Here is a 26,389-nt window from a genome sequence, read left to right as displayed (position 1 = left end):
GCGGTGAGCTCCAAGAAAACATAAAGCCAGCTATCTTCCTTCAGGTAGAGAAGTCCTTTTAGAGGAGGAGACAGTGACGCTAATTACTTAATTGATGCTCTATCTTTTCCCTAGACTGCAAAGGCACCCTTGCCATTGAGTATGTGAAAAGTGGACATGCACAGTTAAGGTGAAGGCTTTGACCAAGGGCTCTTAGTCCCAGCACCCTCTCTGCTTCAAGGTGTGTCAGTCCATCGGTGCTGGTTCTCTGAGCTATAGGCTTTCTCCACTTCTCTGAGGACTTGACTCTATCATCAAGACAGCTGCAACCTCTACTCGATTCTCTGCCTTCTCCCTCCAACTCCAAACGTTCTCATTCCCCATAGACTCTCACACCTCACCAGGTTTCTTCCAATCAAGCTTTGGGAGACCCCAAGCTCTTGGGAGGGTAGACGACATCAGAGTAGCAATTATAGCAAAGTTCACATTTCCCCCTGCCTGTGTAAGAAGTGGTTCTGTGTAAAAGTTCCATTTCTAGGGGAAGAAAGAATAACGGTGAGGTATTTGACAACTTCTAATGCTGTCATAACAGGTTGGGATGCTAAAATCTGCAGTTTGATAGAATATTCTTTAGCATTTCAGGGCAAAGAATAAAGACATGCCAACCACAGAAATAAAGCGGACTTTCTAAATTTCTCTATTTTTGTTCTAAGACCAAACTAGGTATGTCGACAAGTCAGTCACAGATCTGTCCATGCACTAAGCGTTTCCTCAGGTCCCGGTGGCCTTCCATTGCTTACTAGCGTGACAGGTTCCTGACACCTAGTTAACACATTAGGCAGGAAATCCTAAGCCTACTGGTAGCTAACATAGGATAACCACAGGTACACCTACCTTTCTAAAACTCAGTCAATAAACACATTTGTAAAAAATATTCCACAAAATGTAGACTGACCTGCAGGTTCCAGTGGAAAAACCCAACTACAAAGGTGTGTGCTCTTGTGCCTTCCTCGTGCTTCTAGCCTATTTAATATTTTCATGGTGAGCACAGAGGGGCAGACTCATGTCTAATTCTGTCTTTTGATGTCCTGCAGGAGCTCAGGATGTGCAACTATCTTTCTAAGCCACCTTCACAAGCATACTCGTTTAAAAAATAATCAACTGGGAATCTGGTTAGAGTAACGTTTAGCAGTTGAGGACTGAGAAAGGCAAACTGGAGATTAATACAAAATATATTAGGTAGCTAAAAAGGAGAGCAGTTGGACACCTGGGTATCTGAAGACCTCCTTTATTTGGAGAAATACATAAGACTTGTAGGATAACACACTTTCTTTTTTTTTTTTTTTTTTTTTTTTTGCCAGAGAGAAGGGTTTATTTAAGGGGATGGTTGGATACACAAGAAAAACATCTTTCATGGGAAAAATTCTCTTCATTTACCTTGGATGTTTTCTCTTACAAATGAATCAGAATCAGGCGGTCAAAGCCTGCTTAATAAAGTACAAAATCCAATTCGTAATAAACCTCTTATCAAACTCAGAAGATGGGAGTGATCTAGGCTTGATCAAACATGTCTGTGAGAAAAGTACAGGAAACACCTGCTTAATGGCCAATGTGTAAAATACCCCTTTGAAGCCAGGAGCACAGAGGCCGCCACCCACTTACTTCCGTTGCGGAGCACAGGCTCCGGACGCGCAGGCTCAGCGGCCATGGCTCACGGGCCCAGCTGCTCCGCGGCATGTGGGATCTTCCCGGCCCGGGGCACGAACCCGCGCCCCCTGCATCGGCAGGCGGACTCCCAACCACTGCGCCACCAGGGAAGCCCCCTTACGTAGCGTTTTGACCGTGTCCTGCTTTCTCCCTGTTTCTGTGACCCCGTCTGCCTCTTGTTTGATTCATCAAATTTTCTTGGATCCACGTGTTCCTCAGTCTGTTTGGAATTCTTCATTCTCCTCCATCTCCTTTAGAAGTTACCAGTGGGGCCACCTGCTTACAAATGCTCAGGGTTCCTCTGCTCCCTCAGGTTGAGCATCTATAGAATTCCAGGACTAGACCAGAATTTCAGTAATTTGTAGCTCCTTTGAACTCCTACATCCCCCAAATTTCGATGTCAGTGCTTCTGGAATTTTTTTTTTTTTTAAATTTTATTTGTTGGCTGCGTTGGGTCTTCGTTGCTGTGCGCAGGCTTTCTCTAGTTGTGGCGAGCGGGGGCTACTCTTCGTTGCGGTGCACGGGCTTCTCATTGCGGTGGCTTCTCTTGCTGCGGGGCACGGGCTCTAGGCTCGCAGGCTGCAGTAGTTGTGGAGCGCAGGCTCAGTAGTTGTGGCGCACGAGCTTCATTGCTCCGCGGCATGTGGGATCTTCCCGGGCCAGGGAAGGAACCCATGTCCCCTGCATTGGCATGTGGATCCTTACCCACTACGCCACCAGGGAGGTCCCCTTCTGGAATTTCAATTCCAGATTATTCATCTTTCTTCGAGGATCATACTTATTCAGACTTAATAATACAGTTTACTCATTTCCTTGCTTTCTGGTCCTTCTTGCATCCCACTTCTTCCTCTTTTCTTCCCACTTCCTTTTTTTTCCCTGGCTGAAAAGCATCATCTGTGCTTTCAGGGCAGGCAGCAGAACAACTCGCCTGGAGCTGGATTTCACAGGAAGGGGCTTTGATATCAGCCTGTGAGCTCTCGAGCTCAGAGGAAGCTCCCGCTTCGGGCCGGTCTGATTAGGATTCAGGCCCCTTTCCTGTGCCTCGACCGGTGCCCAGCCCCTCCTGTCCACGCGCCACCTGGTCCAGGTCATGGAATTCGAGACTCAGGGTCGTGTGCTCTCCAGCATCCGAGGGGGTCTCCTCATGGCTTTCCCGGAATCACCGATGCTTTTGAGGGAGTGTTGATGTCAGGCCAGTTCTGCTTTCCCTGTAGGTCTCACCTCACAGGCAGCTCTTGGAATTTCCTCTTTACCCAAGCCTCATGCACATGTGTCACTCTCACACCCACTCAGGATCCGTGTTTTTCTTCAGAGGGGAACCACTGGCGGGTTTCACAGGCTGCTGGGGGACCGCCGTCAGTATCCTGACCCTGCAGCCGCTCGCGGGGAAGCTCCGATCACAGCTTCTCCATCTCGCGAGCACCCTGGGGCTCTCTCTGCCTAGACACCTCATGCGCTGCTCTGTCCCTTGGCACTGCCTGTCCTGTGGGAAGCAGACCTGGGCCTGCCGGGATCCTGGGGGAGCTTGCAGGTTCAGTCCGGGCAATACAGGTAGCGGGGGGGACAATGGGGACAGGAAGGGGACTCCAGCTGGGGGAAGGTCTCCTGGAGTATTTAGCAAATGCCCAGGTCAGAGAGAGAGGGGCTGGCTGTGGTGGGCATAGGGCGCTGCGACTGAATACAGGTAGGTGCCGGAGGGCGTCTGCATGACTATCAGAGCAGAGCCCGAGGGTATGAACCCAACGTAGGAACAGGCGGAAGGCTGGACCTCCCTGAGACCCCAGAACCCGTAGGCATTGGGCGGCCCCTGGGGTCTCATCCTAAGTGTGTCACTGCCGGGGCCGGGGTTCCGCAGCACGTGTCCGTGTGCCGCGGCCGCCATGGCTGCTCTGGTGAAAGGGGTCTCCCTGGCTTCTGGCTCCGCGGGCTGTTCGGGCACCTCTCCGCTGTCCAGCTCCAAATGCAGATCTGGCCCCAGCAGGCGTCCCGGCCCCTCCTGCAGGCGGGGGTCCCTGTGCAGGCGGGGGTCCCTGCCCCGGCCTCTTTCAGCCCCCTGGCTAGCTCCCCTGCGGTGGCCTCGGCCTCTCTGTGCAAGGCGAGACGAGCCCACGAAAGCGGGGGCCTCACGTCTCACGGGGTTCACATAAGCAAAGGGTCTCGAGGGCTGGCCTGGCTGCGGGGGTCCGGCTGCCCCCCCAGGGTCTCCGCCTTCTGCACCAGGGCAGCCTGTCTCCTGGGGATGAACACCTTGATTAGGGGCCGTTGAGCGAAAGCGCTTGGAGGGTCTCTGCTCCTGCATGAGGAACCTAGTCTCCCTGCCGTGCCTCTGCGGCCGGCTCTGGGGGTCTGGAGACGCGGCGCGGCTTCCAGGAGACCCTTCCGGGAAGAGGGGCCCGAGGCGCTGGAGTCCAGGGGTGTTCGCAGTCACGACCGTCGGCCTGAGGGCAGCCTTCAGAAATAGCTCCCGCGGAGCAGGCCTGTCCTCTCGGCGGCCCTACAGGAAACTCACTCGGATAACACACTTTCAAGTGGTGATTCAAATGGTATAATTCACCAAATTCACAAATGACAAGATCTGATCTGCGTATGTTTTCTGATCTCTGTATGGTTCTGTATATCATACAGAGCTTTGAAATATATATATTTGGAACCAAACAACATAGAAACTGACTTCAGCTATAAATCAATTCCTGGCTTGCTGATTGCTTTTTACGGAAATTATTTGACGATTAAGTGTATATATGAGCTATGAGAGGTGATTGAAAATCACCTAGAGAAGATGAGAAATAATCAGACAACGTGCTGACCTGGCCTCTCCCAACCTAGGCTACCTCTATCATCCCCGCTCAGTCCACCGTAACACGCATGGTAACTGATCACCTCATACCGAAGTCTCAACCAAACTCACTCGGCTGCTGATACTGGGGTCTGCGGAGCCATAGCTAGCACTGCACTCCGTGCTCCTTTAGGGCGTGCCTCTTAACTCATCCCATATCACCCAAGTCCTGCAGGAAGATCTAAACATCTGCGCGAAGAGGACTGGGGCCTCCATTCCTATTTGCCGTATTAGTATAGGACCCGGGTTCTCAGAAGGTCTACGTCCCACTGTTGGGTTTTGTGGGGTCCCCTGTTGGGCTAAGAACTAGCATGAGTTCTTTCTTGGTTCTTTTCAGGGCAAATGATGAACAATTACAAAGACTTTTCTTTTTCATATGACTAAGGGGTTCTTACTAGTAACCTCTTAAGGAGGTTATTAAGGATTACTGAAATTTCACATTCATAAGCTTACATTAGCACATTCCCTGGGTTCACCAGGGACTTGCAGTCCTGGGTCTGCTATGCCATCTGGCATCTACGCAGTCCTGGGCCACACGGAGCAACTCCTGAACATGCACGCATAGACTCAAGGTTCCCACAGCTTTTGAAAAGGACAATTTATTATCAGTGTACTGTCAATCGTCAGTGTTATCCTAAGTTGGTCAGGGTTTTTTTGTTTTTTCGTCCATACCATGCGGGATCTTAGTTCCCCGACCAGGGATTGAACCCATGCCCCCTGCATTGGGAGCGTGGAATCTTAACCACTGCACCGTCAGGGAAGTCCCAAGTCAGGGTTTTTAATAGTCATCATTCTTTCCTTTAAATTATTAATGACTGTTTGTTTCACTTCAACTTTATGAATTCTGTAGCATTTTCTGATACATATGTGCAGATCTACTTGGAATCTGTAGTTTTTTACTTGACTTCAATTACTTGACTTAAAGACCTGTAATTTTGCCATTCAATGTGAATCACCCATATTGCTTATGATAAAAGATAGATGGATAAATCCCCACCACACACACAATTTCATTGTAAGGGATCCTGGATTGCAATCACTGACTTTTTTTTTTACATTAGAAACTGAGAACAGGCAGGTGGTTAGCCAAAGTCACAGACTCTGGCCCTTTTCATGAGCACACAGTGTTCCTGGATACTAATAGCTTAATAAAGAAATTTAACATCTGCGGGAAATTATATGTTTCTTAGTGACATTAAATTTGCACATGAGACCAATCAATATTGAAGCAAATCACAGTACACATCTTAGAGCTTTCCCGTGATTAAAAAAAAAAAAATCACCCAACACCGTAATGTTTCCATTTATAGAAATTCTGAAAGTTGTTCCCAGTTTTGGGAGACAGTTCACAGAAGAGCCGTACTAATATCACTATGCAAACCAAGTCCTTTCTAAAGGTTGAATCAGAAAAAACATTCAGGAAAAGGTAGCTTGTTGAAACGAAAATGATTCTAAGAACGTCAATAAGACCTCTAAGAGTCTTGGCCTGGCAACTTTTACTGGACTGTTCCCACACCAAAGATCTCGTTCCTCTTCTCCAAGTATCCTAACATGGCCCATTCTTCCCCATTCCAGCACTGCGGAAGAAAGATAAACTTTTTCTTCATTAACTCCCCTTCCTTACAAAGGCTTGATTCCATTTTGTCAACTACCACAAGAAAGAAGTTGTACCAACTTCTAGAATTCAGACAAAGGGCAACTGCAATACACTAATGGATGAATCCTTTGTTGACCCAAATTTCAAATGGGAATGGGTGCTCCCCAGCCACCCCCAGCTGACCTCACACCCTTTGTGATCCCAGCATAGCATAGCATGTATGACTGTTGGCTTACTAGGGTTATTATTACATTTAACTCTGTTATATACAGCATGGAGAGATGTAGATATACACATATATGTAATATATAATATTATATAATGATGCTTTGTTAAGTATCCATTATGTGCAAAGTGGGTTCTTTGAAGGTAGAAAGACAAGAGGGTGAGGAATGTGAGTAGATGACTAAGAAGACAACATCTGAAAAACCATTTGGCATTATATATATATCAAAACTGAACACACACCTACTCTATGACCCATCAATTCAGTCCCTAGGTATGTGTACATACATTCACCAAAAGAATGCAGAAGAATATTCATAGCAACCCTATTTGTAACAGCTCCAAACTGCAAACAACCTAGATATCCATCAACAATAGAGTGAATGCATAAATTGTGGTATATTTAAACAATGGAATACTATCACAATGAGAATGAACAAGACTACTGATAGATATTACAACAAGTCGGATGAATCTCACAGATGTAATAATAAGCAAAAGAAGCCAGACCAAAACAGTAGCACTGTACGCTTCCATTTGCAGGAAATTTAAAAACAGGCAAAACTGATCCATGTCATGAGAAGTAAGGATAGCGGTTACCCTTGAGAGGGGCTGATGATTAAAAGTGGGTAGGGAAAAGAATGAGAAACGGAAAGAGAAAAGTAAAAATGTTACTTTTATTTACTTTAAAAAAATAAAAATTGGATATATTTAAGATGTACAACATGATGTTCTGACATGCATGTACATAGTGAAATTATTACTATAGTCAAGCTAATTAACATATTCATCTCTTCACAAAGTTACCATTTTTTTGGTACTGTATATGGCGAAAGCACCTGAAATCTACTCTCTTAGCAAATTTCTAGTATACAATACAGTATTATTAACTGTGGTCATCATGTTGTACATTAAATCTCTAGACTTATTCATCTTACATAACTGCAACTTCGTACCCTTTAACCAACATCTCCCCTGTTTCCCCTACCTTCCCACCCCTGGTAACGATGGTTTCTACTCTCTGCTTCTACGTATTCAACTTTTTAAGATTCCATATATGTGAGATCATGCAGTATTTTTCTTTCTGTCTCTGGCTTACTTAAATTAGCATAATGTCCTCAAGTTTCACCCATGATGTAGCAAATGGATGTGTATACATTTCTTTATCCACTCATCTGTTGATAGCCACTACGTTGTTTCCATGTCTTGGCTACTATGAATAATGCTGCAATGAACATGGGAGTGCACATATCTTTTTAAGGTACTGATTTCAGTTCCTTTTGGTATATACTCAGAAGAGGGATTGCTGGATCATCTGGCAGTTCTATTTTTAATTTTTTTGAGGAACCTCCATACTGTTTGCCATAATGACTGTACCAATTTATATTCCTATCAACAGTGTACAAGGACTCCATTTTCTTCACATCCTCACCAACACTTATCTTTTGTCTTTTTGATAATAGCCATCCTTACAGGTGTGAGGTGATAGTTCATTGTGGTTTTGATTTGCATTTCCCTGATGATTAGTGATGTTGAGCATTTTTCATATACCTGTTGGCCATTTGTAAGTCTTCTTCGTAAAAATGTCTATTAAGATCCTGTATGGTCAGGCCACACAAGATGGCTGTTCTCTTGCTCTTTGTATATCCCCTGCTGGACCAGTCCTTGCTTCACCTATACCCTACCTACATAAACGCACTTGCCCCCTGCCCGAGCTAGTGATAGTTCTAATCCTTAGGCCAGAACGGCTCCACCTGCTAGTTTATTAAAGAGAAACATCTGACCTTGTGATGGTCGTTAACCTGAGGGGCTGTGAGGGATGGGCCCCAGCTGCTGGTTTCCCTGGTAACTGATGAGCCAACCTGATGTCAATTTCCCCTATAAATGGTAGCCTCTTTCCCCACCAAGTAGCAAAGGTGGCTGCCATAGTCTGCTTGTCAGCTGCCGTTCACAGTGGGGTGTCACTCCAGGACCTTTTGCTGTGGACCAGTAAGATCCCCTGTCCAATAAACCGTTAATGTCTCTGTTCCTGTCTCCGGGCTCTTTCTTCAGTCTCCAGACTGGGCAGTTACAAGGCTTGCAGGCCCTCGGGTGCAGCCCAACAGTTGAAGAGCCAGCCAGGAGGCTGAGAAAACTCCTGTGAGCGCCAAGATGTCAGGAAATAAGGATGGGGAATGGAAAATTGCAGGGGTGATCCCGAGGTGGCCGTCCACTAGCCTGAGGGGCGCCGTGGCAGCCGACTGCCATGGGAGATGTCTTTCTCTTCCATTAGATTGATGATATCCTGTTAACCTTGGAATCTCTTACCAGTTTAAAAGTAACAGCCCTGTGCTTGTGGTTCCTCTGACCGCACGGGGATCCCTGGTGAATACAGAAAAAAACGCAAGGACCTGGATTATCTATCAGATACTTGGGTGTTGTCGGACCCTCCACCCCTAAACAGTTACAGACACAGGCTTTAGGGATATTAACTCAGGGACAGACTTGTGACTTGGACGTGGCCAGTTACCTGGAAGGGTTTGCCTGGGGCCCGTGGCAACGGCAAACTAGTGAGAGTGTCCTTGGGCCCCTGATCCCAGCTACGGAAGCGGGCAGAGCGACCATACAGTGCGATGGACCAGCAGCCATGTGCATCTGCACAGCGTTACAGCAGGTGGGAGACCTTACAGAAGGCCTACCCGAGGCCTCGAGCAACACCCAAAATCACCATTCAGGGTCTAGAACAGCTGTGCGTGATGTACAGGACCCCCATGGACATTGGACAGTGACCCAGGGATCCACTTTACCGGCCATGAAGTTCAGGAGTGGGCCGATAAAAATGACATACGCTGGCATTTCCACCTGCCCTACAACCCCGCTGCTGCCCGGCTAATTGGAAGGATGAACAGGCTACTTAAACAACAGCTGAGACGGGAAACCGCTCTCTCAACACGAGGACCAGGAGGCTAACTCGAGCCCTACGAGCTATAACTGAATATCCCAGGAGCAATGGTCCCAGTGCCTAGGCCGTGTTAACCCATTGGGGTGAGGTGTCACTCCAGGACCTTTTGCCTCGGACGTGTAAGATTCCCTGTCCAATAAATCGTTGATGCCTCTGTCGCTGTCTCTGGGTTCTTTCTTCGGTCTCAAGCCTGGGCAACTACAAGGCTTGCAGGCCCATGGGTGCAGCCCAACAGGTCCTTTGACAGTTTTTTAAATTGGGTTGTTTAGGTTTTTTTGCTATTGTTGTATGAGTTCCTTGTATTTTTTTGTATATTAATTCCTTATTAGATACATGGTTTGCAAATATTTTCTCCCAATACATAGGTTGCTTTTTCATTGTGTTGATTGTTTGCTGTGCAGATGCTTTTTAGTTTGATGCAGTCTCACTTGTTTATATTTGCTTTTGTTGCCTGAGCTTTTGATGTCATATTCAACAAATCATCACCAAGGCAATGTCAAGAAGCTTTTCTCCTATGTTTTCTTCTAGGAGTTTTACGGTTTCAGGTCTTTAATCCATTTTAAGTTGATCTGTTTATGATGCAAGATGAGTCTGATTTCATTCTCTTGCATGTAAATATCCAGTTTTCCCAGTACCATTTATTGAAGACATTATCCTTTCACCATTGTGTATTCTTGGTGCCCTTGTCAAAAATCCTTTGTATATGTTTGGGTTTATTTCTGGACTCTCAATTCTGTTCCATTGATCTACGTATCTGATTTTATGCAGTCCCATACTGTGTTTTGGTTTTGGTACAGTGATGGGTATGTATTTATTTAGAAATCAGTAACTTTCATCAATGCAAATGAGACTATGTAGAAAGATATAAAGAGGGGGAAATATCAACAGAAATGATAAAATACTTAGGAATAAGATTACAAATGTTGTGTATGATCCTATAAAAGATGTAATACACTAGAAAGACACAATGACTTGAACCGCAATGATCTACCATTGTTGGGGAGGAAGAAATTTTCCTCTACCCTTCTAGGTTCTTCTGGCTGGTCTAAGAATTGACATGAGACAGATTAACAGAGAAAATCAAACTTTTACTAACATGTATACATGGGAGAAACCCAGAAAAACTGAGTAACTCACCAAAATGGCCTAAAACCTCACCTTTTAAATATCCTCTTCAGCTAAAGACAAAAGAGGATGTTGGGGGTAGTGATTTGGGACTTCAAAGTGGAGGAAGGCAATTCACCTGGAGATGGAAAAGCAAGTGTTTGGTAAACATTTGCTGGGCCATGCCGAAACAATAGGACAGAGTGGACCCTTAGCTATGAGTTTCCCCACCACACCTAGCCCGTATTTATTGCAGATATCTCTGGTGATAGAGGCTCTATTATAGGAATAGAGCTATCTAAATTCTTTAGGCACTTACGGGGAAAGTCAAAGTTTCTGAGTCTTCTGGGGGCTTGATTCTTATTTTTTTAAGCTCAAAATAATCCACATGTCAAAGATATTTTGGGGTGGCAAACTTTGTTCCCCTACAGTTCCATCTTTGAAACCTCTTTAAGTTTCACTGTCCAGAAGATGAAATTGTTAGACTGTTCCATCTCATCAAATGGTCTGAATGCTGATAATAGGTCAGTACTGTTAAATTCATTTCAAGAGGCAGTACCATATTGGGTTTTTTTTGGGGGGGGGGTATGCGGGCCTCTCACAGTTGTGGCCTCTCCCGTTGCGGAGCACAGGCTCCGGACGCGCAGGCTCAGCGGCCATGGCTCACGGGCCCAGCCGCTCTGCGGCATGTGGGATCTTCCCGGACCAGGGCACGAACCCGTGTCCCCTGCATCAGCAGGCGGACTCTCAACCACTGCGCCACCAGGGAAGCCCCCATACTGTTTTGATTACTATATCTTTGTAATATAACTTGAAATCAGGAAGTATGATGCTAATCTAACTTTCTCAAGATTGCTTTTGGCTATTTGGGGTCTTTGTGGTTCCATACAAATTTTAGAATTGTTTTTTCCTACTTCTTTGACAAATGCTATTGGAATTTTGATAGGGATTGCATTGAATGTGTATGGACATGGGTAGTATGGACATTTTAACAATATTCTTCCAATCCTTAAACGTGGGATATATTTTCATTTATTTGTACCTTCGATTTCTTTCAATGTTTTCTAATTTTCAGTGTACAGATTATTCCCCTCAGTTAACTTTATTCCTAAGTATTCTTTTTGATGCAATTGTAAATGGGATTTTTTTTCCCCTTCTGGGATAGATCATTGTTGGTGTAAAGAAACACAACTGATTTCTGTACTTTTTTATATCCTGTAATTTTCCTGAATTCATTTATCCTAACAGTTTAATGGGATCCTTAGGGTTTTCTATATAAAGGATCATGTCATCTGCTGACAGGTAATTTCACTGCCTGATTTAGATGCACTTTATTTTTCTAGTCTGATTCCTCTTGCTAGTACTTCCAGTCTGATGTTGCTTAGAAGTGGCAAGAGTGGGCATCCCTGCTTTATACTGGACCTTACAGGAAAAGCTTTCAGTTTTCCCCCATTGATTATGCATTTAGCTGTTCATAAATGGCCTTTTTTTGTGTTGAGGAAATTTCCTTCTGTATCTATTTTGTTGACAGTTTTTATCATGAACTTTGTTAAATGTTTCTTAATCTATTGAGATGACCATGTGGTTTTCTTTCAGTCTGTTTATATAGTGTATCATATTGTTTAATTTGCATACATTAAACCAAACTTACATCCCAGGAATAAATCCCACTTTGTCATGGTGTATAATCTTTTTGATGTGGTGTTGAATTTAGTTTGGTAGTATTTTACTGAGGCTTTTTGCATCTATGTTCATAAGATATTGGTCTGTAGTTCTTGTGGTGTCTGTCTGGCTTTGGTATCAGAGTGATGTTTGCCTCATAAAATGAGTTTGGAAGTATTCCTTCTACTATCCCTTGTTTAAGAGTTTAAGAGTCTTAAACTATCTCTTAAACTCTCTTAAACTATCTCTTAAACTAACTCTTAAACTATCCCTTGTTTAAGAGTTTAAGAGGGATTGGTATTAATTCTTTGAATGATTGGTAGAATTCAGCCATGAAGCTATCTGGTCCTGGGTTTTTTGAGAGTTTTTTGATTTCTACAATCTCCTTCTTTGTTGGTGTGTTCAGGCTTTCTATTTCTTCTCGATTCAGTTTATGTTTCTAGGAATTTATCCATTTCTTCTAAGTTAGCCAATTTGTTAGCATATAATTGTTCATAATAGTCCCTTGTACTCTTTATTTCTGAGGCATCCATTGTAATGTCTCCTCTTTCACTATGGATTGAGTCTTCTTTTTTTCTTAGTTAGATTAAAGGTTTTTCAATTTTGTTTTCAAAAAACCAACTTAGTTTTGTTCTATTACATCCTCTATTTGAGGAGGCAAGGATAGTTTGAAGATGGAAATGAGATCTAGGGAATATTTTCAGGCTGGTGGGCAAAGGCGTGAAAGTGTGAAGAGTGTTCAGAGCAAAGCAAATAGTCCAATTGAGACTGTTTAGGGAAGTTATGGGAGATGACGTAGGAGGGTCTTGGGCACCTAACTGAAGAGTGAGCACCTAATCTGAGGTAATGAAGAGTCACTGAAAGTGTCTCAGGAGGAACGTGACAGGATCAGAGTCTCTGCAGCAGTGGTGTAAATGTTTGTCTTGTTGTGTATTCTCTATTACTATGTAACAAATTCTCCCCAAACTTAGTGCCTCAAAACAACAAACTTTTCTTTTAATCAAAGTATAGTTGATTTACAACATTGTATTAGTTTCGGGTATACAGCAAAGTGATTCAGTTATATATTCTTTTTCACATTTGTCATGACGGTTTATTGCAGGATATTGAATATAGTTCACTGTGCTATACCCTGTAGAACCCTGTTATTTTATATACAGCAGTTTGTATCTGTTTATCCCAGACTCCTAATTTATCCCTCCCACCCCCTTTCCCCTTTGGTAACCATAAGTTTGTTTTCTATGTCTGTGAGTCTGTTTTCTGTTTCATAAATAAGTTCATTTGTGTCATATTTTAGATTCCATATATAAGTGATATATGGTATTTATCTTTCTCTTTTTGACTAAACTTCACTTAGTATGATAAACTCTAGTTGCATCCATGTTGCTGCAAATGGCATTATTTCATTCTTTTTTATGGCTGAGTAGTATTCCATTGTATATATACCACATCTTTATCCATTCATCTGTCGATGGACATTTAGGTTGCTTCCATGTCTTGGCTATTGTAAATAGTGCTGCAATGAACATTGGGGTGCATGTATCTTTTTGAATTATGGTTTTCTCCAGATATATGCCCGGGAGTGGGATTGCTGGATCATATGGTAGCTCTATTTTTAGTTTTTTAAGGGACCTCCATGATGATTTACACAGAGGCTGCACCAATTCCCACCAACAGTGTAGGAGGGTTCCCTTTTCTCCACACCTTCTCCAACATTTATTATTTGTAGACTTTTTAATGATGGCCATTCTGACCAGTATGAGGTGGTGCCTCATTGCAGTTTTTTTTTTTTTTTTTTTTTTTTTGCAGTACGTGGGCCTCTCACAGTTGTGGCCTCTCCCGTTGCGGAGCACAGGTTCCGGACACGCAGGCTCAGCGGCCATGGCTCACGGGCCCAGCCGCTCCGCGGCATGTGGGATCTTCCCGGACTGGGGCACGAACCCGTGTCCCCTGCATCGGCAGGCGGACTCTCAACCACTGCGCCACCAGGGAAGCCCAAGAGCCTGGATCTTAACTCAGCAAGTTAAATCTTTTAGACTGCCACCTGTATTGACATATTTTCCACACATGTGGATAATGTTTATCTCATTTTCAGAACATTCTCAGGATCTGAGCGGCACCACACGGTGTTTTGCCCAAATGAGAACTGTGGAAAAGCCCAGTACTAGTCTGTAGAGAGCATGCATGCGCATGAAGTCTACATTTGCTTCTCTGTGACTTCAGCAGGAGCTACTCTTAACCTTGCCCAGCCGAGGTCCTAGTTTGGGTCAAGAACAAAGCCAAAAGACAGAGGCTATTTTGGGCTAGTTTTAACTTTTTCATTTTGAAGATGAAAAAATGAGATGGGAACTCCCAGATGTACATGAACTGACTGTCCAACCTAGGATGGTTTAGGGGCAAGGAAGTTATTCTACAATAGTGGTTCTCAAAGCATGATCCCTAGACAAACAGCAACAGCACCACCTGTTAGAAACCTGGTAGAAACGCAAATTCTCAGACCCACCCAGACCTCCTGAGTCAAACTCTGGAGATGGGGCCCAGCAATCTGTGATTTAACAAGCCTTTTAGGAGATTCTGATACATGCTCAAGCTCTGGAAAAATTCTACCCCCAACTCACTGCATGTAATTTAACAATAACTTGGTAAAGAAGCTGGACTAGACACTTGCATTCACTCTTGTGCAGGAGCACACAATGGCAGAAACACACCAGATCATGACATGTGGCACAGTGATACAGATAGCCACTTAGAGTCAGCATCAGAGCCCAGGTTCCTTGATCCCAGAAAGTAGGAAATGTCTAGTCTTTCAAGAAGAATAAAGAGGTGTGGGGGAGGAAGAGAAAGAAGAAAAGGAGAGAGAGGAGGAAAGAAAATCATTATTTTAAACTTGATTCCATAAGACATCAATTCTTAAGACAGTCACAGAATTCAAACACTGGTGATCTTCAGACAGCCTTAAAGTTAAACATTTTCAATAATTGCTCCATGACACTCAGCATTATTGAGGGCATTGTTCACCTCTTTGAAAGAACAAACATCCCACCAGAGATGTGTCTGGTACTTCAGAACTTTCCCCCAAACAACTAGTTTGCTTTTATCTCATAGACACTGAGGAGGGAATCGTTGATTATGTTTCCTTCTTCCAGAAAACCCAGAATCAAATTAGCAAGTGCCCATCAATCAGCCTCTGGTATAAGAGACTTGCGTGGCTGCTTTATTTTTCCTGCCTTTATTTCTCCCACCTGATGCTCCTCCCTTACCTTCTACTTTGCTGTACTATTTGTATTTTTGTCAGACATCTCAAATCCTTTTAGGAACAAGGCTGGCGATAAGAATTCAAAAGGCAGAGGGAGTCTTTTCCCAAGCAAACTGAAAACCTAGGAGGAGTGGCTGGGTGACAGCCATCGGCACAACAGGACCTTCCCTGATCCCTTCTGGCAGCAGCGGCCGCAGGCACTGCACTCAGGGTCAGCCTTTGAAAAAGCAGGAGCGAAGGGAGGGAAGAACAGCTGTTAGCAGCAGAAAAGCTCTGTGCAAGTTGTTTTCTAGGGTTAAGAAAGGGGGATAAGGAGAGGAAATCGAGGTCTGGCTTCTCCATCTTATGAAATGGACCTATTTCTGTCTTCCTTAGTCTTAAGGCTAAGTCAGCATTCACACAAGACTGGCACACCTGATGCTGGCCTCCCAGATCACAAGCATTTCTCCCTTTGGGTATAAGGAACCAGCTACAGATACAGACCACCTGACTCCACTCTGCACAGAGTTCCCAGGGAGACAGGCTGGCTTCAGGATAGGAAAGCAGAGACAATTAAGGGGATCTGGTTCAGGCTTATTGCAAAACTGAAAGAATGTTGTTTTGATTTCCTATCTAGTTTGGAACAGGTCAAGGGTATTTTCCCTGGGTAGCTACCTTGGAGGGACTTATTTTAGCTTCAAGGCAGGCTGACTGGAAAGGATTCAGGAGTCAGCCCCAGAACAGGGCAGTGGGGGCCGTCTGCAGCTGCCCACTCCACCAGCCAGCAGCGGCCCCCAGGAAAATTTCCATCAACCGCTCCATCAGAACTGCAGCATCAACCTTGACCAGTCCCTTCTGAGCCCAGTTACATCCATAATGACACCTCTCCACCTTCCCCTTCCCCCAGGAGCGTGACAGATGAGAGGCTTCATGGAACAAGTCCCTGAGCTGTGATGGGAATCCGTCTCGCTCCACTGCAGGAAAAATATATATCCCTGAACAGCTGGGAGGGATTCTTTCATTATTCATCTGCGGTCTTACTGGTAGTCCTGACTTCCTCATTTTACAGGAAAAAATGAAACCAGATTGAATGGCATATTCTGACAACGCTTTTTTTAAACACCAGGCTGAATGGAATCTGGGAGGTGGCAGAGAGAGCACCAAGAACAGAGGGTTTGTGAAGCCCTGGGCTGGGCCGTGGAGACAAAGAGGAGAGCTGCCCCTGCAGGTGGAAGGCGAGGGAGCTTCCCAGGGTGGCCTGCGTGCACCGTGAGCACACAGGGTCAGCTCAGGGCTGCATGTTTATGTCCCACTCAAAAGCTTTTTGTTGGGAGCAATTCACAGTCATCCAGAAATCAGACTGGGGAAGCTGTGTAGAGAGGAGAAGGTAAATTATATCAAAGGCAGAGATATTCACAGGGTGAAGAAAGTGCAGGGCAGACACCCAAAGACCATACGCTCAGTGCTGTCCACATTAGAGCAAGCACCAGGCATACTGAGAAGGTGTAAACCCTTGGAGAGCGCTCATGAGGGCGCTTAGCCTCCAGAAGCTCATCCTAAGGTCACCGTAAGCAGGCTGAGAAGCGATCATGGGGGAAGGATGGAGGTGGTGGGGTAGGGCGGGGAGGCAAAGTTGTTGGAGTATAGTACAGTCGGCCTGGCTAGAAGGAGGACCTGGCCAGCTCAATCAGTGCCAATGTGGGTCACGAACCACCTCAAAGGCCATGGCAGTGGTGGTGATGTTCAACCACCTGGTCAATGGCTGGAAGACTCATTCAGCTAAAAGCAGAGTGTCTGACCAGTTCTTAACTAGCCTTCTGTATTATGCATAGGCTTAGCAAACACCCTCTGTATTCATTTTCTATGCCACTTAACTACCACAAAGTTAGCATCTTTAAAGACACATTTACGATCTATAGAGTAAATGTGCTCCTGCCTTTATTTCTCCCACCTGATGCCAGAGTGAGGGTTTTAGTTTCTTGCTGGAATCTGATGCCAGAGTGAGGGTTTTAGTTTCTTGCTGGAATCTAGCCTCAGCTCCTAGAGACTGCCCACAGTCGCTTGCCGCCTGAGCTGCTTCATGCAGGTTGCTTCTCCAAAGGCAGCAACAGGGAAGGAGTGGCAGGGGCAGAGGGAGACGGAGGGAGAGAGAAAGGAGTCTTACATAACATAGTCATGGGTGTGACATCCCATTGCCTTTGCCATATTCTAATTGTTAGAAGGAAGTCAGTCAAGAGGAGGGGGTTACCCAAAGGTGTAGACACCAGGAATACAGCCGTGAACAAGTCATGTCTTAGAGGGAGGTGGTGAAGGAGAGGAGGAAGAACAAAGTCATCTCTACGGGGGAGGCAGAGAGGGAGGAGGGTAAGAGAGAGGATTCATAAATTAAAGAACATATGTTAGATTAAAAAATGTATCTACAAATCTCAGTATCTAGACTTCATTTGGATCCTGGTGTTTCTAATGTTTTTAAAAAAAAACCTGATAATTATGAAACAATTGGAAATTTGAATATCAACTGGATATTTGAAGACATTAAGAAATTATTAATTTTTGAAGTATAGTAATTGTATTTGTGGACTTTTAGTCGAGTCCTAGAAATTCATACTGAAATATAAAAGATAAAATGATACGTCTAAGCGGTTTTCTTTAAAAAACGATGAGAGTGAGAAGGTAGAGCTCTGAATGAGGTAGAAGACCCAGAGGCTGATGGTTGTGCTGGGATGATGGGCGCATGGGAATTCATTAAGCTATTCTGTCAACATTTGTGTGTGCTCAAAATCCTGTATAATAAAAGCTTTAAAAATGAACATGAGGAGGGCTTCCGGGAAGATGGCGGAAGAGTAAGACGCGGAGATCACCTTCCTCCCCACAGATACACCAGAAATACATCTACACGTGGAACAACTCCTACAGAACACCTACTGAACGCTGGCAGAAGACCTCAGACCTCCCAAAAGGCAAGAAACCCCCCACGTACCTGGGTAGGGCAAAAGAAAAAAGAAACAACAGAGACGAAAGAATAGGGACGGGACCCGCACCAGTGGGAGCGAGCTGTGAAGGAGGAAAGGTCTCCACACGCTAGAAGCCCCTTCGCGGGCGGAGACTGCGGGTGGCGGAGGGTGAAAGCTTCGGAGCCGCGGAGGAGAGCACAGCAACAGGGGTGCGGAGGGAAAAGCGGAGAGATTCCCGCACAGAGGATCGGGCCGACCGGCACTCACCAGGCCGAGAGGCTTGTCTGCTCACCTGCTGGGGCGGGCGGGCCTGGAGTTGAGGCTCGGGCTTCGGTCGGAGCGCCGGGAGAGGACTGGGGTTGGCGGCGTGAACACAGCCTTCAGGGGGTTAGTGCGCCACGGCTAGACGGGAGGGAGTCCGGGGAAAAGTCTGGACCTGCCGAAGAGGCAGGAGACTTCTTCCCTCTTTGTTTCCTGGTGCGCAAGGAGGGGATTAACAGCGCTGCTTAAAGGAGCTCCAGAGACCGGCGCAAGCCGCGGCCATCAGCGCGGACCCCAGAGACGGGCATGAGACGCTAAGGCTGCTGCTGCCGCCACCAAGGGGCCTGTGTGCGAGCACAGGTCGCTCTCCACACCTCCCTTCCGGGGAGCCTGTGCAGCCCGCCACTGCCAGGTTCCCGGGATCCAGGGACAACTCCCCCGGAAGAACGCACGGCGCGCCTCAGGCTGGTGCAACGTCACGCCGGCCTCTGCCGCCGCAGGCCCGCCCCGCACGCCGTGCCCCTCCCTCCCCCCCGGCCTGAGTGAGCCAGAGGCCCCGAATCAGCGGCTCCTTTAACCCCGTCCCGTCTGAGCGAAGAACAGACGCCCTCAGGCGACCAACACGCAGAGGCGGGACCAAATTCAAAGCTGAGCCCCTGAGAGCTGTGCGAACAAAGAAGAGAAAGGGAAATCTCTCCCAGCAGCCTCAGAAGCAGCGGATTAAAGCTCCACAATCAACTTGATGTACCCTACATCTGTGGAATACATGAATAGACAGCGAATCATCCCAAATTAAGGAGGTGGACTTTGAGAGCAAGATTTATGATTTTTTCCCCTTTTCCTCTTTTTGTGAGTGTGTATGTGTATGCTTCTGTGTGAGATTTTGTCTGTATAGCTTTGCTTCCACCATTTGTCCTAGGTTCTATACGTCCGTTTTTTGTTGTTGTTGTTTTGTTTTTTAAAAAACTTTTTTCTCTTAATTATTTTTTGTTTTAATAACTTTATTATATTTTATCTTACTTTATTTTATTTTACTTTATCTTTTTTCCTTCCTTCCTTCCTCCCTCCCTCCCTCCTTTCTTTCTTTCTACTTCTACTAATTCTTTCTACTTTTTCTCCCTTTTATTCTGAGCCGTGTGGATGAAATGCTCTTGGTGCTGCAGCCAGGAGTCAGTGCTGTGCCTCTGAGGTGGGAGAACCAACTTCAGGACACTGGTCCACAAGAGACCTCCCAGCTCCACATAATATCAAATGGCGAAAATCTCCCAGAGATCTCCATCTCAACACCAGCACCCAGCTTCACTCAACGACCAGCAAGCTATAGTGCTGGACATCCTGTGCCAAACAACTAGCAAGACATGAACACAACCCCACCCATTAGCAGAGAGGCTGCCTAAAATCATAATAAGGCCACAGACACCCCAAAACACACCACCAGACGTGGACCTGCCCACCAGAAAGACAAGATCCAGCCTCATCCACCAGAATGCAGGAACTAGTCACCTCCACCAGGAAGCCTACACAACCCACTGAACCAACCTTAGCCACTGGGGACAGACACCAAAAACAAAGGGAACTACGAATGTGCAGCCTGCAAAAAGGAGACCCCAAACACAGTAAGATAAGCAAAATGAAAAGACAGAAAAACACACAGCAGATGAAGGAGCAAGATAAAAACCCACCAGACCTAACAAATGAAGAGGAAATAGGCAGTCAACCTGAAAAAGAATTCAGAATAATGATAGTAAAGATGATCCAAAATCTTGGAAATAAAATAGACAAAATGCAAGAAACATTTAACAAGGACCTAGAAGAACTAAAGATGAAACAAACAACGATGAACAATACAATAAATGAAATTAAAAATACTCTAGATGGGATCAATAGCAGAATAACTGAGGCAGAAGAACGGATAAGTGACCTGGAAGATAAAATAGTGGAAATAACTACTGCAGAGCAAAATAAAGAAAAAAGAATGAAAAGAACTGAGGACAGTCTCAGAGACCTCTAGGACAACATAAAACGCACCAACATTCAACTTATAGGGGTTCCAGAAGAAGAAGAGAAAAAGAAAGGGACTGAGAAAATATTTGAAGAGATTATAATTGAAAACTTCCCTAATATGGGAAAGGAAATAGTTAATCAAGTCCAGGAAGCACAGAGAGTCCCATACAGGATAAATCCAAGGAGAAATATGCCAAGACACATATTAATCAAACTGTCAAAAATTAAATACAAAGAAAACATATTAAAAGCAGAAAGGGAAAAACAACAAATAACACACAGGGGAATCGCCATAAGGTTAACAGCTGATCTATCAGCAGAAAGTCTGCAAGCCAGAAGGGAGTGGCAGGACATATTTAAAGTGATGAAGGAGAAAAACCTGCAACCAAGATAACTCTCCCCAGCAAAGATCTCATTCAGATTTGATGGAGAAATTAAAACCTTTACAGACAAGCAAAAGCTGAGAGAGTTCAGCACCACCAAACCAGCTTTACAACAACTGCTAAAGGAACTTCTCTAGGCAAGAAACACAAGAGAAGGAAAAGACCTACAATAACGAACCCAAAACAATTAAGAAAATGGGAATAGGAACATATATATCGATAATTACCTTAAATGTAAATGGACTAAGTGCTCCCCCTAAAAGACACAGATTGGCTGAATGGATACAAAAACAAGACCCATATATTTGCTGTCTACAAGAGACCCACTTCAGACCTAGAGACACATACAGACTGAAAGTAAGGGGATGGAAAAAGATATTTCATGCAAATGGAAACCAAAAGAAAGCTGGAGCAGCAATTCTCATATCAGATAAAATAGACTTTAAAATAAAGACTATTAGAAGAGACAAAGAAGGACACTACATAATGATCAAGGGATCAATCCAAGAAGAAGATATAACAATTGTAAATATTTATGCACCCAACATAGGAGCACCTCAATACATAAGGCAAATACTAACAGCCATAAAAGGGGAAATTGACAGTAACACATTAACAGTAGGGGACTTTAACACCCCACTTTCACCAATGGACAGATCATCCAAAATGAAAATAAATAAGGAAACACAAGCTTTAAATGATACATTAAACAAGATGGACTTAATTGATATTTATAGGACATTCCATCCAAAAACAACAGAATACACATTTTTCTCAAGTATTCATGGAACATTCTCCAGGATAGATCATATCTTGGGTCACAAATCAAGCCTTGGTAAATTTAAGAAAATTGAAATCGTATCAAGTATCTTTTCCGACCACAACACTATGAGACTAGATATCAATTACAGGAAAAGATCTGTAAAATATACAAACACATGGAGGCTAAACAATACACTACTTAATAATGAAGTGATCACTGAAGAAATCAAAGAGGAAATCAAAAAATACCTAGAAACAAATGACAATGGAGACACAATGACCCAAAACCTATGGGATGTAGCAAAAGCAGTTCTAAGAGGGAAGTTTATAGCAATACAATCCTACCTTAAGAAACAGGAAACATCTCGAATAAACAACCTAACCTTGCACATAAAACAATTAGAGAAAGAAGAACAAAAATCCCCAAAGTTAGCAGAAGGAAAGAAATCATAAAAATCAGATCAGAAATAAATGAAAAAGAAATGAAGGAAACAATAGCAAATATCAATAAAACTAAAAGCTGGTTCTTTGAGAAGATAAACAAAATTGATAAACCATTAGCCAGATTCATCAAGAAAAAAAGGGAGAAGACTCAAATCAATAGGATTAGAAATGAAAAAGGAGAAGTAACAACTGACATGGCAGAAATACAAAGGTTCATGAGAGATTACTACAAGCAACTCTATGCCAATAAAATGGACAACCTGGAAGAAATGGACAAATTCTTAGAAATGCACAACCTGCCAAGGCTGAATCAGGAAGAAATAGAAAAGATGAACAGACCAATCACAAGCACTGAAATTGAAACTGTGATTAAAAATCTTCCAACAAACAAAAGCCCAGGACCAGATGTCTTCACAGGCGAATTCTATCAAACATTTAGAGAAGAGATAACACCTATCCTTCTCAAACTCTTCCAAAATATAGCAGAGGGAGGAACACTCCCAAACTCGTTCTACGAAGCCACCATCACCCTGATACCAAAACCAGACAAGGATGTCACAAAGAAAGAAAACTACAGGCCAATATCACTGATGAACATAGATGCAAAAATCCTCAACAAAATACTAGCAAACAGAATCCAACAGCACATTAAACGGATCATACACCATGATCAAGTGGGGTTTATTCCAGGAATGCAAGGATTCTTCAATATACGCAAATCAATCAACGTGATACACCATATTAACAAATTGAAGGAGAAAAACCATATGAGCATCTCAATAGATGCAGAGAAAGCTTTTGACAAAATTCAACACCCATTTATGATAAAAACCCTGCAGAAAGTAGGCATAGAGGGAACTTACCTCAACATAATAAAGGCCATATATGCCAAACCCACAGCCAACATCATCCTCAATGGTGAAAAACTGAAAGCATTTCCACTAAGATCAGGAACAAGACAAGGTTGCCCACTCTCACCACTCTTATTCAACATAGTTTTGGAAGTTTTAGCTGTAGCAATCAGAGAAGAAAAGGAAATAAAAGGAATCCAAATCAGAAAAGAAGAAGTAAAGCTGTCACTGTTTGCAGATGACATGATACTATACATAGAGAATCCTAAAGATGCTACCAGAAAACTACTAGAGCTAATCAATGAATTTGGTAAAGTAGCAGGATACAAAATTAATGCACAGAAATCTCTGGCATTCCTATACACTAATGATGAGAAATCTGAAAGTGAAATCAAGAAAACACTCCCATTTACCACTGCAACAAAAAGAATAAAATGCCTAGGAATAAACCTACTTAAGGAGACAAAAGACCTGTATGCAGAAAATTATAAGACACTGATGAAAGAAATTAAAGATGATACAAATAGATGGAGAGATATACCATGTTCTTGGATTGAAAGAATCAATATTGTGAAAATGACTCTACTACCCAAAGCAATCTACAGATTCAATGCAATCCCTATCAAACTACCACTGGCATTTTTCACAGAACTAGAACAAAAAATTTCACAATTTGTATGGAAACACAAAAGACCCCGAATAGCCAAAGCAATCTTGAGAAAGAAAAATGGAGCTGGAGGAATCAGGCTCCCTGACTTCAGACTATACTACAAAGCTACAGTAATCAAGACAGTATGGTACTGGCACAAAAACAGAAAGATAGATCAATGGAACAGGATAGAAAGCCCAGAGATAAACCCACACACATATGGTCACCTTATCTTTGATAAAGGAGGCAGGAATGTACAGTGGAGAAAGGACAGCCTCTTCAATAAGTGGTGCTGGAAAAACTGGACAGGTACATGTAAAAGTATGAGATTAGATCACTCCCTAACACCATACACAAAAATAAGCTCCAAATGGATTAAAGACCTAAATGTAAGGCCAGAAACTGTCAAACTCTTAGAGGAAAACATAGGCAGAATACTCTATGACATAAATCACAGCAAGACCCTTTTTGACCAACCTCCTAGAGAAATGGAAATAAAAACAAAAATAAACAAATGGGACCTAATGAAACTTCAAAGCTTTTGCACAGCAAAGGAAACCATAAACAAGACCAAAAGACAACCCTCAGAATGGGAGAAAATATTTGCAAATGAAGCAACTGACAAGGGATTAATCTCCAAAATTTATAAGCAGCTCATGCAGCTCAATAACAAAAAAACAAAAAACCCATTCCAAAAATGGGCAGAAGAACTCAATAGACATTTCTCCAAAGAAGATATACAGACTGCCAACAAACACATGAAAGAATGCTCAACATCATTAATCATTAGAGAAATGCAAATCAAAACTACAATGATATATCATCTCACACCAGTCAGAATGGCCATCATCAAAAAATCTAGAAACAATAAATGCTGGAGAGGGTGTGGAGAAAAGGGAACCCTCTTGCACTGTTGGTGGGAATGTAAATTGATACAGCCACTGTGGAGAACAGTATGGAGGTTCCTTAAAAAACTACAAATAGAACTACCATATGACCCAGCAATCCCACTACTGGGCATATACTCTAAGAAGACCATAATTCAAAAAGAGTCATGTACCAAAATGTTCATTGCAGCTCTATTTACAAGAGCCCGGAGATGGAAACAACTTAAGTGTCCATCAACAGATGAATGGATAAAGAAGATGTGGCACATATATACAATGGAATATTACTCAGCCATAAAAAGAAATGAAATTGAGCTATTTGTAATGAGGTGGATAGACCTAGAGTCTGTCATACAGAGTGAAGTAAGTGAGAAAGAGAAAGACAAATACCGTATGCTAACACATATATTTGGAATTTAAGAAAAAAAATGGCATGAAGAACCTAGGGGTAAGACAGGAATAAAGACACAGACCTACTAGAGAATGGACTTGAGGATATGGGGAGGGGGAAGGGTAAGCTGTGACAAAGCGATAGAGAGGCATGGACGTATATACACTACCAAACGTAAGGTAGATAGCTAGTGGGAAGCAGCTGCATAGCACAGCGAGATCACCTTGGTGCTTTGTGACAGCCTGGAGGGGTGGGATAGGGAGGGTGGGAGGGAGGGAGACGCAAGAGGGAAGAGATATGGGAACATATGTATAACTGATTCACTTTGTTATAAAGCAGAAACTAACACACCATTGTAAAGCAATTATACTCCAATAAAGATGTAAAAAAAAAAAGAAAAAAAAGAAATATTATTAAAGACAGTTTATCTTCTATCACTTATCATATAATTCAGTTTTTAAACGTAAAGTTATAATTTAAATGAAAACTACAGTATTGAGAAGCATTATGAGGCAAACCACATTTCACAAGTTCTTTCAAGGAAATTAAAAATAAACCAGCTGTAAAAGTTTCAAAAAAAAAAAATGAACATGAGTATATACCCTTAGTAGTAATCATAGACAAGCAAAAACCACGTGATACCACTTTGTGTCTATCTGATTACCAGAAATATTTTTAAGTGACGATAGCCACTGCAAGTGAGGGTGTGATAAAACAGATACTCTGGTGTGTTCCTGGGTGGGGATGGAGAGGAGTGGAGTATAAATTGGTTCACTCTTCCAGAGTCATTTTGATAATATGTATCAAGTCTTATCCTTTGATCCAATTATTCCATTTCCAGGAATCTACCCTAAAGAAATAGCCCTCAAAATGGACAAAACTTATGCACAAAGATAGTCATTACAAGATGTATACCAAAGAGCAGTCCAGCCTTGGCCCTCAGCTATTGGGAGTGATCTCTAGGCCCTTAGAATGTCCCACCTGACAAGAGTGTCTTTGTTTACCTGTGGGCCTTGGCCACTGAACAGAGTCTAACACTATGATTTATGATGCGGGCTTTGGGCCAAGTGGTATCCACTCTGTGTCTGGATGGGCTGGAGACTAAAGGGGCAGTCACCCAGGGAGCCCTTGGATACGGCATATCTGTAATCTCTAGACATCAAGGCTCATGTGAGCTTCCCTGGTTGGCAGTGCTGGTGCCTGTTGTCACACATTGTTGCCAGAAAAGTAACACTGTCTGTGACTCCATGGGAAGAGGACTGCTGGAAGCTCTTCCCTTGGCGGATTTTACTCTGTATTCTTGAGCTGTAATAAACCATGACCAGGAGTATAATAGCTCCCAGTGAGTTCTGTGAGTCCTTCTAGTGAATTACAGAAACTCAAGGTGGTCTTGGGAACCCCTAAACTTACAGTGGTGTCACAAGTGAGGGTGTTCATGTAAACTGTTTCCTAACTTTGCAGTTGGTGTCAGAAATTAGGATAGTCTTGTGGCTTGTGCCCCTCCTCCAACCTCACAT

The 26,389-nt window shown here is 43.5% G+C and overlaps 1 protein-coding gene across 1 annotated transcript; it reads right to left on the bottom strand.

Moving 5' to 3' along the window:
* Positions 1-3,316: 3,316 nt before the first annotated feature.
* Positions 3,317-3,985, bottom strand: LOC125963477 (proline-rich protein 20E-like). The gene has a single exon (XM_049705861.1). The coding sequence runs from the start codon at positions 3,983-3,985 to the stop codon at positions 3,317-3,319; it is 669 nt and encodes a 222-aa protein (XP_049561818.1).
* Between the last annotated feature and the right edge of the window lie 22,404 nt (positions 3,986-26,389).

Source organism: Orcinus orca, chromosome 2 (genome assembly GCF_937001465.1).
Source record: "Orcinus orca chromosome 2, mOrcOrc1.1, whole genome shotgun sequence".
In the NCBI taxonomy this organism is placed as follows: Eukaryota; Metazoa; Chordata; class Mammalia; order Artiodactyla; family Delphinidae; genus Orcinus; species Orcinus orca.
This window is presented reverse-complemented; position numbering and strand designations above follow the sequence as displayed.